The sequence below is a fragment of the Procambarus clarkii genome, chromosome 63, assembly GCF_040958095.1.
Source record: "Procambarus clarkii isolate CNS0578487 chromosome 63, FALCON_Pclarkii_2.0, whole genome shotgun sequence".
In the NCBI taxonomy this organism is placed as follows: Eukaryota; Metazoa; Arthropoda; class Malacostraca; order Decapoda; family Cambaridae; genus Procambarus; species Procambarus clarkii.
This window is the reverse complement of record NC_091212.1, coordinates 6,744,700-6,763,482: the sequence shown is the minus strand read 5'-3', so window position 1 is coordinate 6,763,482 and position 18,783 is coordinate 6,744,700. Positions and strand designations below refer to the sequence as shown.

The 18,783-nt window shown below is 45.1% G+C and overlaps 1 protein-coding gene across 3 annotated transcripts in view; it reads right to left on the bottom strand.

The window, feature by feature from the left end:
- The window catches only part of LOC123769680 (protein slit), a 233,043-nt gene that overhangs the window by 40,676 nt on the left and 173,584 nt on the right, over positions 1-18,783 (bottom strand). For all 3 annotated transcript variants that reach the window (XM_069308674.1, XM_069308672.1, XM_069308673.1), the window contains 8 exons: positions 18,264-18,421; positions 15,992-16,142; positions 14,395-14,541; positions 7,030-7,101; positions 6,805-6,876; positions 6,421-6,584; positions 5,751-5,883; positions 5,347-5,418 (listed from right to left, as the gene is read on the bottom strand). In XM_069308674.1, the coding sequence (XP_069164775.1) occupies positions 5,347-5,418; positions 5,751-5,883; positions 6,421-6,584; positions 6,805-6,876; positions 7,030-7,101; positions 14,395-14,541; positions 15,992-16,142; positions 18,264-18,421 (969 nt within the window). The remainder of the gene's footprint in view (positions 1-5,346; positions 5,419-5,750; positions 5,884-6,420; positions 6,585-6,804; positions 6,877-7,029; positions 7,102-14,394; positions 14,542-15,991; positions 16,143-18,263; positions 18,422-18,783) is intronic.

Genomic DNA, 18,783 nt, shown 5'->3' with positions numbered 1-18,783 from the left:
AGGCCTTTAGGGGGTATTGATATCAAGCGGGAGTGCTAATTGCATGAACTGTTGCTTGTTTGGTTTCTTTCTAGGGGAAATATTTTGGTATTTTAGGACATAGATTGCACAGATTAACCAGACAGTCGTCTGTTTTGATTAGCCTACCTTTCTGGGTCCTTTCCTGGTTGATGGCAATTATGACATACAGTACTTAAAATGTAAAGTGCTCATATAGTGCTCATACAGAACCTGGCTCCCTGCATCTCTCTGAGGGGGGGGGGATAGGTTCTGGCTCGTGGTCCCCGGTAGGCAAAGAACTTCTGTGACAGATGACCCCAAACTAATAAAGCACTATATCAGTTTGGATAGCATCAGGGAGCCGACGAGGCTCCGCACAGAAAAGCTAACCAAACTCTAGAAATAATCAAACATACCCCTTGATTTTAAGGGAAAAGGCAGAAGTGATTCAGTTGTATAAATCTCTAGTGTTCCCCTCACTTGGATTATTGTATCGAAGCATGGAGACTTCATCTTCAGAAGGGCTTAGTTGCTATCGGGAAAGTACAACACCAGGCAACAAAAATAATTTCAGAACTAAGTCATCTCTCTTACCAGGAATGGTTGAGAGCTTCAGGGCTAACAACACTGCTAACCAGACAAGACAGGGTGGATCTCATCCAAAGTTTTAAAATACTGAACAATTTGGAGGATGTTGATCCAGACAATTTCTTTAAGGTCAGATGTGACATAGAGAGTGAGCAATGATTTCAAGCTCAACAAGCCACAATGCAGGACTGAAAACTTTTTCATCCACAAGGTTATAACCCAATGAACTGCCTACCTGCAGAAGCCGTAAATGCTGAAACTGTTACATTTTAAAATCGAGCTGGAAAAAATCATCAGGGCAAATGGGAGGGGGACCTTTGACAAGCTGCCACCTTCCTGTCCTCGTGAAGGTTACTAGAGTATTAGTGGCCCTCAGGTAAATTCAGGTAAATTAAAAACCTCATTTTAGACTTAATAGGAGTCACAATAGGAGCTGAAACTAAGGTGGGGGAATTTGGGTGTGGGGTGGTGGTGACTATTTTGCTTATGAATCACCTACTATTAATGTGGCATTTAGGAAAGTTGAGTGAGATTAGCCCCAAGCATCTGGTCTCCAGCCTTGGACAGACAGACAGAGGGGCAAATAGACAGTCTCTTTTATGGATATACAATTTACCTGAAGGTCACTTCTTTCAAGTGACCTTGATGGGGATAGGAAGCCAGCAGCTTGTCAAAAGTCCTCCTCATTTGTCCTGATGATTCTGTCCAGCTCGATTTTGAAATATGGCAACATTTTGGTATTTACAGCTTTGGCAGGTAAGTGGTTTCATGGGTTTTATAACTCCATAGGTGAAATGGCATTTCTTTTTTTCCATCCTGCATTGTGGCTTGTTGAACTTAAACCATTGCTCCTTGTTCATGTTACATCTTACCTTTTGATTAAGTGGTCTGGAACAATATCCTCCAAATTGTTCATTATTTTAAAAGTTTCAATGAGGTCAGCCCTGTCATGTCTGGTTTTCAGTGTTAGCCCTGTGGCCCTCAACTGTTCCTGGTACGAGAGTCAACTTACTGGTAGTTCAGCAGTTATTTTAGTTGCGTGTCATTGAACCTTCTCCAATATAGATATGTCTTTCTGAAAATAAGGTCTTCATGCTTGGATACAATAATTCAGGTGGGGGCACTCCTGAAATTTATACAAATGTAAAACTACCTTCTTTTCCTTGAAGTCAAAATTTCATTTGAATATTCCTAGAATTTGGCTTGCTTTTTTATTTTTACTACAGCTCCCACTTGTTGTGCAACTTTCAGTGATTGGTGGATTCTGATACCTAGGTCCTTTTCTTCCTAAATCGCTGTTAACAGATGTTACTGATTTGGTAGTCGAGTTGTGCATTGTTATGCCCCTCATGCAAGGTCTTGTATTTTTCAACATAAAAAAGTATTTGTCAGTATTTAATAATTTGTGGAGTTCATACAGATCTGTTTGCAAGGTGTCAATATCAATGTAACTTCCTACTTTACCATAAATTTCAGTGCATCTTTAAAAGACGACCCTTTGCTTTCTTAAAAGTTAGAAGATATACTGTCACATTAAGCATAATAAATCTATAAAACTCTGCTTGCCGAAACTGTAAAAGCCAAGAAAATGCCACAGTTTAAAACTTGTCTGGAGAAATGTGGGATTGAGGGGGAGCTTTCATAAATCTGCAGCCTCTTATCTCCACTGTAGTCACAGGAAGTAGTGGCTGAGAGGTAAACTAGTCACAGGAAGTGATGGCTGAGAGGTAAACTAGCCACAAGAAGTAGTGGCTGAGAGGTAAACTAGCCACAAGAAGTAGTGGCTGAGAGGTAAACTAGCCACAAGAAGTAGTGGCTGAGAGGTAAACTAGTCACAAGAAGTAGTGGCTGAGAGGTAAACTAGTCACAGTAGTGGCTGAGAGGTAAACTACAGTCACAGTAGTGGCTGAGAGGTAAACTAGTCACAAGAAGTAGTGATTGAGAGGTAAACTAACCACAAGAAGTAGTGGCTGAGAGGTAAACTACAGTCACATGAAGTAGTGGCTGAGAGGTAAACTAGTCACAAGAAGTAGTGGCTGAGAGGTAAACTAGTCACAAGAAGTAGTGGCTGAGAGGTAAACTACAGTCACAGTAGTGGCTGAGAGGTAAACTAGTCACAAGAAGTAGTGGCTGAGAGGTAAACTAGCCATAAGAAGTAGTGGCTGAGAGGTAAACTAGCCACAAGAAGTAGTGGCTGAGAGGTAAACTAGTCACAAGAAGTAGTGACTGAGAGGTAAACTACAGTCACATGAAGTAGTGGCTGAGAGGTAAACTAGTCACAAGAAGTAGTGACTGAGAGGTAAACTACAGTCACATGAAGTAGTGGCTGAGAGGTAAACTAGTCACAGGAAGTGGTGACTGAGAGGTAAACTACAGTCACAGTAGTGGCTGAGAGGTAAACTACAGTCACAGTAGTGGCTGAGAGGTAAACTACAGTCACAGTAGTGGCTGAGAGGTAAACTACAGTCACAGTAGTGGCTGAGAGGTAAACTACAGTCACAGTAGTGGCTGAGAGGTAAACTACAGTCACATGAAGTAGTGGCTGAGAGGTAAACTACAGTCACAGGAAGTAGTGGCTGAGAGGTAAACTACAGTTACAAGAAGTAGTGGCTGAGAGGTAAACTACAGTCACAGGAAGTAGTGACTGAGAGGTAAACTACAGTCACAGGAAGTAGTGACTGAGAGGTAAACTACAGTCACAGGAAGTAGTGGCTGAGAGGTAAACTACAGTCACATGAAGTAGTGGCTGAGAGGTAAACTACAGTCACATGAAGTAGTGGCTGAGAGGTAAACTACAGTCACAGGAAGTAGTGGCTGAGAGGTAAACTACAGTCACATGAAGTAGTGGCTGAGAGGTAAACTACAGTCACAGGAAGTAGTGGCTGAGAGGTAAACTACAGTCACAAGACGTAGTGGCTGAGAGGTAAACTACAGTCACAAGACGTAGTGGCTGAGAGGTAAACTACAGTCACAGGAAGTAGTGGCTGAGAGGTAAACTACAGTCACAAGACGTAGTGGCTGAGAGGTAAAATTCAGGCACATGTCTCACAATACAAACAATATTATCAATATTCCTAAAAACAAACATATCCCACCCTCTACCCCGCTCTACATATATACACACAACATTTGACCATATATAAGTGACCATATACCTAGTGTTACCCAATCTCCTAATTTTTATGTAATATCAAACAACCTTATCATTGTGTTCATTGCTGTCTTCTTTTATGTGCTAGCCATATGCTGTATTGTGACTACCAATTTTTGTCAACTACCATCCAAGCTGTCATTGCAATCAATCTTATATTGTTTCTGCTGTATTGTGCCTACCAATTTGTTGTCAACTACCATTTTAAGCTGTCATTGCAATCAATCATAGCTACCTATGTGCTTTAATATACTGTACCTATAATTTTCTCTCATCTTCTTTTTTTTTCATTCCATGTAATCTGTTATCATTTTTTTGTCTATAAATTTTGCAAGTATTTACCTCCTTAAAATTGTCTTAGATTAAGGACCTGCCCGAAACGCTGCGCATGCTAGTGGCTTTACAAGACTGTAATTACCATATTTGTATCCTCACATTCCTTATGTACATTCTTGTATATGCATAAATAAATAAATAAATAATAAAGGCAACAACAACAATAGTTGCCTTTGAGCTCTCTACTGCTTATTAATTACAGGAACCCAAGTTGTGTGATCGTACACAAATGTTGTCAGTTTCAAGTCTATACAATGAAGTGGTCTCGAGATGTTGAATATAAAATACGAAAGCAAGAATTAAAAAAAAAATGACCAAAGCAAAAGGCATCTCAAGAGTTTTTTCTAAAATGTACAGCAATAACTGACAATTAGATGTAACTTTAATAAACTATACACATAATAATAATAATAGTAATAATAATAATAATAATAATGATAAATAATAATTATTCATTGTGTCGGGGGACAGGCAGCCAGAGTGTGTTTTAAACATTAGGCTTATATCAAGTCCCCCCCCCCCCAAAATGCAAACCCACAACAAGCTAACTAACTCCTGGATACCCACTTGCTGCTAGGTGAACAGTAGCATTAGGTGATAGGGAATGTGCCCAACTATTTCTGTCCCGTCCGGGAGTCGAACCCGGAATTCTCAACTGTGAGTCGAGAATGAAGCCGACTGTACTACCAGGACCCTAAATATTACAATAACATTGTAAATACTGTATGCACATGCATATTGATGAATGCATGGCAGTAAATATGGATGGCCCTTCACATAAACCTGATGGCAATCATGGGGAATGATACTTCATTAAGATGAAACAAATTAGATTTAAAGCATGTATTTAACAAGAAATTAGAGAAGTCACTCTAAAAGGCTAACTACAAAGTACAGAATTTAAATACTTTTTTTTTTTTTTTTTTTTTTTTTTTTTTTTTTTTTTTTTTTTTTTTTTGAGATATATACAAGAGTTGTTACATTCTTGTACAGCCACTAGTACGCGTAGCGTTTCGGGCAAGTCCTTAATCCTATGGTCCCTGGAATACGATCCCCTGCCGCGAAGAATCGTTTTTTCATCCAAGTACACATTTTACTGTTGCGTTAAACAGAGGCTACAGTTAAGGAATTGCGCCCAGTAAATCCTCCCCGGCCAGGATACGAACCCATGACATAGCGCTCGCGGAACGCCAGGCGAGTGTCTTACCACTACACCACGGAGACTGTATACTGTATACGGAGACTGTATACGGAGACTTGACTCAACTTACAATCTAGTTAGGGCTGTCAAATGTGAAAGTCTGTCTGCATCCAACTCGGTAATTTCATTCACATCCAAGTATCTGAAAAGATGAGTAAAGATATATACATTATACAAATATTATAGTCATTAAAAATATCAGAAAAACATAATTTATCAAACCAATGGTATGTTCCATATGTCAAGTAAAGGTACTGAACATCCCTTGTAATTATTACCGTTTTCACAGAAATGAATGGCTTAACTTAAACAATATGTCATCTTACATGTTTTACTGTAAACTTTATTCGCATATCTTGTTCGATTCCCTAATACAACAGACAAAAGGTGCTAAAAATACAATAAACAAAAGCAGCTATGATTCATAATAGCTTTTTAGGCAAATAGGCAGTACGAGAAGCAAGAGAAACATACAGTTCAGTAGCATGAGATGGAATGCCCTTCGGAATCTGTCGTAGCCTTGCCCGAGAGCAACGAACAACAGTGCCCTCACATCTACACTCAGGAGGACAACGTTCCTCAACCCCAAAGCAGCCTGGTTCATCGCCTGAAAGAATGGAATTTCATAAATACTGTATTTTGATACTGGTCAGTGGCTTGTGGCAAGACAATTTATGCTGGATTGCATATAAAGACTCACTTGCCTGAAAAACAACTATCATAACTTATATAAACTTGTACAATAAGTTACATAGTAGTGAGCCAACAACCAATGTGCACCTTCCATCGATGATACATTTGACAGTACTGTACTGTATCTGAAGAATCCCAGAACAAACTGATACACCTTTCATAGATGACTTGACACATACGATGCCCCTTGAATTTAGCTGAATTTATTTGAGGGCCATTATCTCTCTAGTGATTATGTGTGTGTGATTGTTTGTGCATTAGCAGCTTTGCAAGAATGGTCCCACTTATCACTGATATATGTACTTTCACCAACAAATTGTGCCTTCTTGTGTATAATGATATATGATATACAGTATTTATATTTGTACTGGGATCCTCTGCTTAATACTTATCATCTATAGTCAGTACACAGGAACCTTTATCTAACCTAGTTTAAGAATGCAATTATTACCTTCACATGCAAACTGTGAGCTTGGAACCTCGGTGATAAGTATATCTCGCAGGTGTGGTGGGGACTGGCACTTTGGTACGCCCGTGGTTGACCTCTGAGACCGCAACCACTCTGCCAGCCAGCCCATGTGACAATTACATCGAAGAGGGTTGCCCTCAAGATTTCTGATATAAGAAATAAATAATAGTCATCAACAGGTACTTAAGTAGTGCTTCAAACAAACAAAAATTTGAGAAGAAAATATTAAGCCAATTTTTATTTAAGCTACAGTAATTAAATTAACTAATAATTTAACATATTGTATTAATATTGAATGCCAAAAGATATCAATATTTACCAGTGGAGTTAGTGTTTAAACTGCAGATATATATATATAGTACTCACATCTCTGTAAGAGCAGGCAATTGACTGAAGGCTCCTGGTGAGATGCAAGTCACTTTATTGTCTGCTAGTGACCTGAAACACAAGATATTGCCACCATTAAGCGTTATGATACTGTAATATACAGTACAGTATAACAGATCAATAAGAAAGTAATTAGCAAGACTTCATTTCCAAGTTAATGATCACAAGCAACACTATCCAAGAACAACCAAAGGTGATACTTACAGTGCTCTCAGCTCTGGAAGTCCATCAAACATACGACTGTTGACCTCTGATAGATCGTTGTCTGACAGGTCTCTGAAACAAAGCATATATTTAATCTTCAACATAGGGGAGCCGGTCGGCCGAGCGGACAGCACGCTGGACTTGTGATCCTGTGGTCCTGGGTTCGATCCCAGGCGCCGGCGAGAAATATTGGGCAGAGTTTCTTTCACCCTATGCCCCTGTTACCTAGCAGTAAAATAGGTACCTGTACCTGGGTGTTAGTCAGCTGTCACGGGCTGCTTCCTGGGGGTGGAGGCCTGGTCGAGGACCGGGCCGCGGGGACACTAAAAAGCCCCGAAATCATCTCAAGATAACCTCAAGATAGGAGCAACAAACCTACATATACATTTAACTGCTTCTACAAATATTTTTTTTTACCATATGAATACAGAATATACAAACAATTGGCCAAGCCAAACTATATATTTGTTTAATAAATTTATAGTATTGGGGGAAAGGCAGCCAGAATGTATTTATACCCGTTAGGCTTATATCAAGGTCCCTACCCCCAAGGTCGAATTATTGACCCCGCCCAGAATGCAACCCCACAACGAGCTGGCTAACTCCTGGGTACCAACTTACTGCTAGGTGAAGAGGGGCAATAGGTGATAGGAAATGCACCCAACCATTTCTGTCCTGCCTGGGATTCAAACCCGAAATTCACGATTGTGAGTCGAGAACGAGCCCGACTGTACTACCGGGACTCATATACAGTACATACTGTACTGTATATATATATGTCATTAATAAAGTTAAGTCATTAACATTATGCTACAAACATATAGAAAACTTGATCATTACCTGAGTTTACCTGGAGAGAATTTACATGTTTATACTGTATACTGAGTACAAGCACGAGTATATCATTTACAGATATGTAACTATGAATGCTTAAAAATAATTTTAACATAAATATAAATAAAGTAGTCAGTTATGTTTAGGATTTCATTATTACTTCATTAGTATATAGGATATTAACAAATAGATTTGAACAAATTATGTGTATGGAGCCAAAAAACCAGCGTTGAAGGTAATGAAGCGCCATTTTCTGGGTGATACCCAGAGGCTCCCTGGAGCTATCCACGCTGATATGGATATATTAGACCTTGGCATCAGTCTGTGTGAATGGAGTTCTAGGCTTACTGGGGACCACGAGCCAGAACCAGGGCCCCCTCATAGAGGCATGAGGAGCAATGGTTTATAGAAACTCCCATGTGGTTGGAAGCATTCTATGTCTTCTATTGACCGGATCAGGCACTCAGAAAGGTAAGCGCCCCAAAACAAACTCCCATACTGGTTAAGAAATTGCTGCTGAAAACCGAACTTGTGGACAGAACTCCCCAAACGAAAACGAGCAAATGAGCATGACATCACTACGTCATCACACCGCTTGCCTGCACAGCTCCCCTCTCCCCGAATGGGGAAAAGGGGGAACCCCAGACCCCTCACATTGGCTACCCACACTCCAGTTCTGAGGATGGATGTCAAAAACACGCCAAAAAAATGCTGACCGGAGGGGAGGGAGAGAGGGATGCCTTGGAGTCTCCAGGTCTCACCCAGAAAATAGCGTTTCGTTATATTCAATGCTGGTTTTCTGGGGGGATGGGGGGAGGGGGGGAGTCCCTGTGGCTCCTAGGAGCTATTTACCCAAAGACAAAAGCAAAAGGGACTTACAGGAGGCGGTCGGCACTCACTCCTCAACCCGAAGTCGAAACAACTGGCTGCAACCGCAGACCCAAAGCGACACAGGAATGACTAGGTCCAGGAACATTGACCAAGTAGCATGCAGGCAGGACCCTGTTAGACCACCAAAAACCCTGTGCCCGAATGTCAGCATGTTACCAAAGACGGCAGCAAGTGAAGCAAACTTACGAACGTCGTGGGTACAGGGATAGACTGCAGGCTGGGTGGACCAGATAACCCTGCGGATGATCTGGGAGACCCAAACTCTGGAACAGGGAAGAAGGGAAACCGGATCAACCCAAAGCGCATCCCCCAGACACAGAAGCCATGGCATGAAGATAATGGCGGAGAGCCGCAAATGGACACAACACACGATGCACCCCCGGCCTAACCAACCAAGTATCAACAATCCAAGGACCCCTCCGGAAAGCAGCAGTCTCATTCTTCGTCAGAAAAGGAGATGGCTGTAACCAAACAAACCTACCACCAGGATCAAACGAGCAGAAACCTCTGTGCTGGAGGAGAGCATGAAGCTCCCCGACCTGACCCCCAGAGGCTAATGCCAACAGGAAAAGAGCCTTAGAGATACAATCCTGAACCGAAGGATTGTTTCCACTACAAACCGAGGAGAAGAAAGGATAGCACGGATCCAAACACCAAGACGGCTTAGGTGGCGCATGAGCAGGCCAGAGGTGAAACAAAGCACGAGAATGCTTGCAGAACAATGCCGATGTAGAATCAACCCCGAACACAAGCTGCAGCGGCTCCGCCTGCCACACGATAAGAAGTGACAGTATTAAGCATAAGATGATGGTCCTGAAACAACCATGAAAGAAAGGACAACACCACAGCTTCAGAAACCGAAGTAAACCTACAAAGGGACAAGAAAAACCAGAAGAACCGTCAGGAAACTTCATACTGACGCCGAGACGAAGCACGCAGGTGAGATACCTTCAAATAAACCACCTGCTCACCATACAAATGGTGATAGACTCGAATAAAAAAGACCAGACGTGAAGACGCAAGGAGAAGATCAAACCAGCCATGTAGTGGACCAGGCCGATCTCCTGAAAGAGGCGGAGTCGCGGGAAGACCCCAGGGTTCGGACATCAAGCAAGCAGTGCATTAAACCAAGGCTTTGCCGGCCACCAAGGGGCTATGAGGACTACTCTCCTTTGGTTAGTCTCTAAGGAGGTAAAGGTAAAACCCACTTTGACAAGTCCTGCCAAAAGGCATCAATCCCAACGGCCTTGAAGTCAGGGAAGAGTGCCACACAATACAGGAGAGGCCTCAATTACGCCAACGCAGTGATGTCCATATCCGGGGGACGGTACGTCCAGCAGAGCCAACTGTGAGTCGGCATCAACCGTCCATTCCGTGGATAGGGGAATGAACCAAGACAGGCCGTCTGCCAGGACATTGGACACCCACCGAACGTTAACTGCCAGGAGAGCCAAACCCGGAGAATTCAGCAGACGAGTCACCCGAAGTGACTAGTCCCAAAGAGCCAAGGAGCACATCGAACCCCCCCTTGGTTCAGGCAATGAACCACAGGGAAGCAGTCCGAATGGAGCTTGATCATCGATCCGCGAGTGACCCAAACCCTTCGGAGCGACATCCACACTGCCGCAAATTTCTGCACCGTGCTGTGGGCTCAACAGAAGGACGTTGCAGATGGACCCCACCGCCCCTGGCCAGCCATAGAGCACTGATCACAAAGCTCCAGTCAAGAGACGACATGTCTGTGAACACATCGAGCGAGGGCTCGGGTAGGCGCCAAGGCACTGAACCCCAAAGAAGAAGCCAGCGGCACAACGACTGATGTAAAGCCCCCGGAGGCCGAACCCACCAATCGTGAGAGAGGCGGTAGGGATGTCCCCAAAGGAACAAGAACAGCCTATGAAGCCAAAATTGACCCGGCAAGTAGACCATCACAGCAAAGTTCAGGCTTCCGCACAAACCCTTGAGCATCTGCCGGGTGTCCCGGGAGCCCCTCAGAAGCAAGCGAAGGCGAGACTGCAGCCAAAGCAGAGAAACCAGAGGGAGAGACAAGGAGACAGTCCTAGATTCCCACACAAGACCCAGCCAAGACCGAACCTGAGAGGGAACCAGATGGGACTTCCGCCAGTTCACCAGGAACCCAAACTATGCGAGCTGGGAAAGAACCAAACCCCTGGAAAGCAGACACACAGACTGGCTGGGAGCCCACACCAACCAGACATCGAGGTAGGCCAGGACTGGAGCCCTTAAAAGATGCAGAAGGGCCACCACGACCCTGATAAGATGTGTAAACACACGAGGTGCAAGGTTCAAGCAGAATATAAGGCAACAAAAGCGGTAAACCTGACGCCCCATAACAAAATCGAACCAGTCCCTGAACCCCGGATGAATTGGGACGTGCCAATAAGCGTCCTGGAGGTCCAGGGATACCGTCCAAGTGCATGGCTCCAAAAGAAGCTGACCTGAAACAGTAGTCATCCGAAAGGAGGGTCAATAGACCCAGGGATTCAGACAGGACAAGTCCAGAATGAACCTCAGGTCCGCACAGTCCCGTTTCGGGATTGGAAAAAGACGGGAAACCCATCTGAGGGACGTTGTCTTTTTAATCACGTCCAAATGCACCCACTCTAAGATGACCCGACAAAGCGCAGAAGAGGAGGCCTGCCCCTGCCAGCCCCGAACCCCCCAAAAGGGGGGGATTTGAGGCTTCACTTAATGCCACCGCAGGCCAACGGAAACGATCCGAAAAGCCCACAAATTGCAAGACCAGGCGTGAGTAAACAGCGCAAGCCTCCCCCCCCCCCATTGCCCCATTAATGGAGCAAACCGCGAAAAGGTCGATGCCCCTGCCGAGAACCCGATCAACGAGCAGAGCAAACACTGTGCTGACCAGATGAAGGCGGAACCAAAGGTGGCGCTGGCTCCGAATTTGGCACTACCTGCCTAACCCAAAGGAAGAAACTCCGAGCCCTTGCACGACCCCTTCAGGAGGAATCTCCACGAGCTCCCCGGAGAACCAACAAATCAGACATCAGACAACATCTAGCAGAACGAGCTCCACATCCTCTGAAGCTGACTGCAGATACTGCCCAATCACAGACTCTGCAAACAGCAAAGAACAAAAAGGCGATGAAACCTACGAGCCAGGGCCCAGGCAGATTCCATGGAGGTAGCAAGTACCACCTACCGACACTCAAGATGGGAAGCATAAAACAGAAACACTGTATCCCGCAGGATCGGTGCGAACAGCTTCAGCAGGGCAGACGACGCACCCGCCGCCGAGACCAAGGCACCGGACCCAGGAACAGCCTCAAGTGCCTCCACATCCTCTGTAAGCCAAACTGAGGACAGCTCACTAGGGAAAAGGACCGCAAGACCGAAGCCAACTGGCCACTTGCAAATAAGTCCTCAGCAACCAACGCAGCCGATAGGGAGGAAACCTGCACATGAAGCTGCACCTCTTTGGAGCCGGAAGCGGGAGGTCGGAGAGGGGGTTAGTCTAGAACGAACCACAGCAGGGGAAGAACGAGGGGGCATGGACTGAACCAAGATCGAAGCGACCAACATCCCTAACTCCGGGTCCCTATAACCAAAATGGAGCAGCCTCAGGGCTTCCGGGTCAGCAACCAACGTAGCATGCAACGCCTGAGCTGCCTGCACCCGAAGAGAGTCATCAGTGGACTGGGTGTATTAAGTCACAAACAAGCAACAAAGCTCACAGGACTCTGGGTCGAAAGTGTCACCAAACCAGCAGGCAGCATGATGGAGGCAGGACCGGTTATTGTCACCCAGAGACAAGAGGACAGAGCTACCTTCAAACTCGCACAAGACGAGAGAGGACTCGGAGGTCTCAGCCATTGGATCAAGGTGCCCCTGCAGGGTTTCCCAGGGCCCTTAGACGGGAAACACACTAAGGGAAGCCCAGGTAGAGTACTGCAAACCCGCGCCCAAGTATCTACCAACCAAACGTACTAAAAGCTGAACCCTCGGAACGTGTCCACTCACGGGGCCAGGCAGGGAAACAAAACAAAAGAAAAACCCCGCAAGAGGACAACGTACCCAGGCAGAACAGAGTCGGCCACTATAATGGTGAAAACTAGCTGTGCAGTACCCTGCGCCCCACCAGTGCAAACTACTCCTTACCCCAAGGCAAACAAGGGCGTATGAAACACCCCAGTACACTCAGAGCGGTTGATCACCGAGCAGCAAAAGACCAAGCAGAGGTAGAACCCAAGGTGATTTGTGGAAGGTGATCCCAAGCCCCAAGAACAGTACTTATAGGGCACTTAGGGAAGGTGACCTTAAATGCATGCAGCCTGAGTACTTGTGAAATTACTCTTGGCTCACGCACCACCAGAAGAAACAGTCCCATGCCACAAGGCACAGAGCTGAAAGCCAAGAATTCAAATTCAAAATTCAAATTTAATTTTTTTTATTCAGGAAAAGTATACATTTTATATATATTTTATACGTGATTTACAAGCATAATGTTGGATTTATGGATCCAAGCAGGAAAGCAGGAGCCAGAGTAACACGACCTCAGCCTTTCACATCACCCTAAGAACTGGGGTGTGGATAGCCGGTGTGAGGGTCTTCGGCATCACCTTTCCCCTCCGTTTGCTCGTTTTCGTTTGGGGAGTTCTGTCCACTAGTTTGGCTTTCAGTACCAATTTCTTAACCAGAATAGGGGTTTGTTTTGGGGCGTTTACCTTTCTGAGTGCCTGACCCGGGCGATGGCAGACATAGAATGCTTCCAAACAACATTGGGGGTTTCTATAGGCCATTGCTCCTCGTGCCTCTCTGAGGGAGCCAGGTTCTAGCTCGTGGTCCCCAGTAGGCTTAGAACTCCATTCACACTGACTGATGCCAAAGTCAAATATATCCATATCAGCCTGGATAGCCGTGGTGGTATGGTAGCTGTCTTCAGTACACCGGTATATCTTTATGCTTTATATTCATTGCCCACAGTTTATTTTTGTATTAATGTCATATTATCTTGTTCACCTTCGCATTACATGATAGCCAAGTATTTTCAGGTGTCATTTTTGTTCATTAATATTTCAGTAAATTGTTTTAATTATTTATTTGGTGATTTTCATTTGTTTCCACCTGCGACTTACACACTTCAAGGCCAATAGCAGCATTTTTGTTATTATTTATGTGAGGGAGAGCCACACCATCTTGGTTCAGTATAGCTGCGATACCACAACCCATCACAGTTAATTTCAAAGATGACAAGGGAAGGAAATTCTCAGAAGAAATCGCCAAGCCACCCCGACTATATAGCATTTGGAAGGAATCAGGATAAAAATTCGGGATGGAACGAGCGAAATGGTGCCCAACCACTTGTGGACGGTCAGGGATTGAACACCGACCTGCATGAAGCGAGACCGTCGCTGTACCATCCAGCCCAAGTGGTTGGGTTCATAGATGACACAAAGGAACAAATCCACAAGGGCCGTGACGAGGATTCGAACCTGCGTCCGGGAGCATCCCAGACACTGCCTTAATCGACTTAAGGCAGTGTCTGGGATGCCCCCGGACGCAGGTTCGAATCCTCGTCACGGCCCTTGTGGATTTGTTCATTTGATGCATCACGTTAGTGTGATCTCTGTGTGTGATGACACAAAGCCAATTACTTACAGTTCATGGAGGGACTGGACGCCCTGGAAGGAGCCGCGCGTGATGTGTCGCAGATGATTGTTGGAGAGCACAAGGCGCCGTAGCCGGGAAAGCTGACGGAGGACACCAGCAACACCCACTTCACGGATCTCGTTATCAGAGAGCAGCCTGAATGTGCGGGCAAATGGAAAAAAAATAAACACTTCAGGCTTCAATTATATATTGCATATAACAGAGACGTATATCCCTGGAAACACAAACCGAAACTGTCTCTATTTTTTCCGCTTGTTACAACTTGTAATAAAGTTGTTACATCTTGGCTTAACGTGTTTATGACGTATTAGAACGTTGTTACATCTTGGCTTAACGTGTTTATGACGTATAGAACGTTGTTACATCTTGGCTTAACGTGTTTATGACGTATTAGAACGTTGTTACAACTTGCTATATTGGTTGTTATAACTGGTTAGGAGGTGTTAAAACTTGTTCGAACGTTGTACCAACGTCGTAGTTTCGGTGTGTGTTTGGCGGGTATATAGTGTATTCAAGGAGGATAAATTGCATTAGTGGAAAGTGAAGTCAGTGAAGAACAGCACTGATAGTGAGAGTGGTGTGTACCTACCCTAAATCCTACTACGAAAGCTTTCTAGAGTATTTATGTTCATTCCATTGTACGGTGTTCAACACCATCAATCATAATATCAATAGGGTCTAAAAAATGCACAGAGAAATCACAGTAACGTGATATATCACGTTACTGTGATATATATACACAATATATGTATATTGTGATAAAAATGGTTTTCCAATGTTAGGGACAGAAGCCATGTTAACTTTATTCTTGTCTCCGTAGAACTATGACCGACCCTCCCCGGGATGCGCCCCCCACAACAGTGGCCCCCCACAACAGTGGCCCCCCACAACAGTGGCCCCCCACAACAGTGGCCCCCCACAACAGTGGCTCCCCACAACAGTGGCCTATCTTCTATTTGCAGACGAGGAGTCACAATAACGTGGCTGAAAAATGTTGACCAACCCACACACTAGAAAGTGAACAGACGACGACGTTTCGGTCCGTCTTGGACCATTCTCAAGTCGATTGTGGATAATGGTCAACAATCGACTTGATAATGGTCCAGGACGGACCGAAACGTCGTCGTCGCTTCACCTTCTAGTGTGTCGTGTGGTCAATATGTTCCATTTGCCTGTTATGTAACCAAAGGCAACATGTGAGGAGAAAATGTGATCAAGCCTCTCATCCCCCACGGGACTCGAACCCAGAACCAAGCGGGTGTGAGCCAAAAGTGTATTACTGACACTTCTTGCACTGCCTCGTAGAATCCTATTACAAAAAACAGGAGTCCGTGCATTTAAACTTTGATTATTATGCAAGCAATTATCACAAGAGGGCGTCAAGCCGGGACAACTATATACACAAGGTCGGTTCCGATATTTGCTCCATAAAGGCTATAAAATTAAAGTTTGAACTATATTAAACACTCAATATACTTACCGGCATTTAATATGAGATTAAAGCAAAAACAAATCACAAGCCTGCTGACTTAAGAGGTACAAGAATACGATAAAGGTGAAGCAAGAGAAGGAGAAGAGCGCTCACAGGTCGGTGGTGTACGGTGGCAGGGTGTCCGGGAGGTGGATGAGGCCCCCGGCGGTGCAGTCGACGGTGGTGCCCCTGCAGGTGCAGCCCCTGGGGCACTCCTCCGCCGTCACGCACTCCCCGGCGTACAGCGATACCGTCCCATCCGTGCCTGTGTGCAGTGTGCATTTATTTATTTATTCACATACAGGAAGATCCACTTGGGGGGTGACCAAACCACACACACACATACAGGAAGATACACTTGGGGGGTGACCAAACCACACACACACATACAGGAAGATACACTTGGGGGGTGACCAAACCACACACACACATACAGGAAGATACACTTGGGGGTGACCAAACCACACACACACACATACAGGAAGATACACTTGGGGGGTGACCAAACCACACACACACATACAGGAAGATACACTTGGGGGGTGACCAAACCACACACACACATACAGAAAGATACACTTGGGGGGTGACCAAACCACACACACACATACAGGAAGATACACTTGGGGGGTGACCAAACCACACACACACATACAGGAAGATACACTTGGGGGGTGACCAAACCACACACACACATACAGGAAGATACACTTGTGGGTGACCAAACCACACACACACATACAGGAAGATACACTTGGGGGGTGACCAAACCACACACACACATACAGGAAGATACACTTGGGGGTGACCAAACCACACACACACACATACAGGAAGATACACTTGGGGGGTGACCAAACCACACACACACATACAGGAAGATACACTTGGGGGGTGACCAAACCACACACACACATACAGAAAGATACACTTGGGGGGTGACCAAACCACACACACACATACAGGAAGATACACTTGGGGGGTGACCAAACCACACACACACATACAGGAAGATACACTTGGGGGGTGACCAAACCACACACACACATACAGGAAGATACACTTGTGGGTGACCAAACCACACACACACATACAGGAAGATACACTTGGGGGGTGACCAAACCACACACACACATACACACCAGAAGATGGAAGAAACGACGATGTTTCTGGTCCGTCCTGGACCAGAAACGGTGATAACGGTCCAGGCCGGACCATTATCATCGTCGTCGTCTCTTCATCTTCTGGAGTTGTGGTTTGGTCATCATATCATCATATCATATTGTGACTCATCGTCTGCAGATGCAATGGGTTGTTAAGGGGGATAAATATGTTGGTGGGAAAGACTAGCCAGAAGGCCTATTGGTCCATGCGAGACAGTTCCAATTTATCTCCAACCAAAATAACTCTAAATATATGTCTAACCTACGCTTGAAACAATCCAGCAATCCCAAACCAATATTTACCCAGGACTTTTCTAAGGGGAAAACAGTGGTTTCGGGAGGACACCAGAACACCCCCCCCCAAGATTAATGGGTTAGCAATTACACCCCTATTTAAAATAATTAGTTTTGATAGGGACAGGCAGCCTATGTATATGTATGTATGTATATGAGTTAGGCTTATACTGAGTTCCCCCGCCCCCTCCTCCCCCCAAGGTGGGAACTACTGACCCCCCTCCCCAGGATGCAACCCCACAATAGTTGCCTAACTCCCGGATACCTATTTACTACTAGGTGAACAGAGCCATTAGGTGTAAGGAAACTTGTCCAACCATTTCCGACTCTGCCGGGATTCGATCCCGGGATTCCCAATAGTGAGTCACGAATAAGTTCATCTATACTAAATATCATAACGGGATACTTTTTATATATTTTTTTGTCCTGGGATTCAAAATGTTTAAATTATTTTCTATAACTGCTTATATACGTCCCTTCTAAGTATCGATTCCTATCTTATTATTGGTTACCAATTGGCCCAATAAACATTTTTTCTATACATTTTAATTTGTTGGGGGTCCAGGACCTGAAAATGGTTTTATAATTTTCCACATACACCTGCCTCTACATATACATACATTTACATCATATTATTATATTATATATACACCATCCCTAAGTATTAACTAAATTGTATCAAAGGAGACAATGAAAGGATCTCCTTTGATACATCTTGGCTCTATCAGGAGACAGCGCCAAGCCCTTACGACTATATAGCCCTTGGAAGGGGTCAGGATAAGGATTTGGGATTGGACGGAGGGGGAAAGGGACCACTTGAACGGTCGGGGATTGAACGCCGACCTGCATGAAGCGAGACCGTCGCTCTACCGTCCAGCCCAAGTGGTTGGGCAGGCAGGAAGGAAGGCAGGAAAGGTAATATGGCGTACACTTGAGACGCTCGTCACTGAGAGCGTTGAGCTTCCTCCGCTGGAGCCAGCGCGGGTTCTCGCAGCGGGCGCCCGACGTCTCGATGGGGTGCACCTCCAGGTAGTCTGACAGCCACTGGATGTTACAGTCGCACACGAACGGGTTCCGGCCCAGGTGCCTGTGAGAGGGAACACACATCTATCAATACAAAATTACGTTGACCAGATCACACACTAGAAGGTGAAGGGACGACGACGTTTCGGTCCGTCCTGGACCATTCTCAAGTCGATTGTGAGAATGGTCCACAATCGACTTGAGAATGGTCCAGGACGGACCGAAACGTCGTCGTCCCTTCACCTTCTAGTGTGTGGTCTGGTCAACATACTTCAGCCACGTTATTGTGACTCATCGCCTACAAAATTACCAAACGTTCCATAACAAATTTCGCTGCTAATAACAACCCCCAGCCCAGGGCATGGTGAATTCATCCCCAGTTAAACCAAAGAACGTCAGGCCAACACCAAGATGATGATAATACAA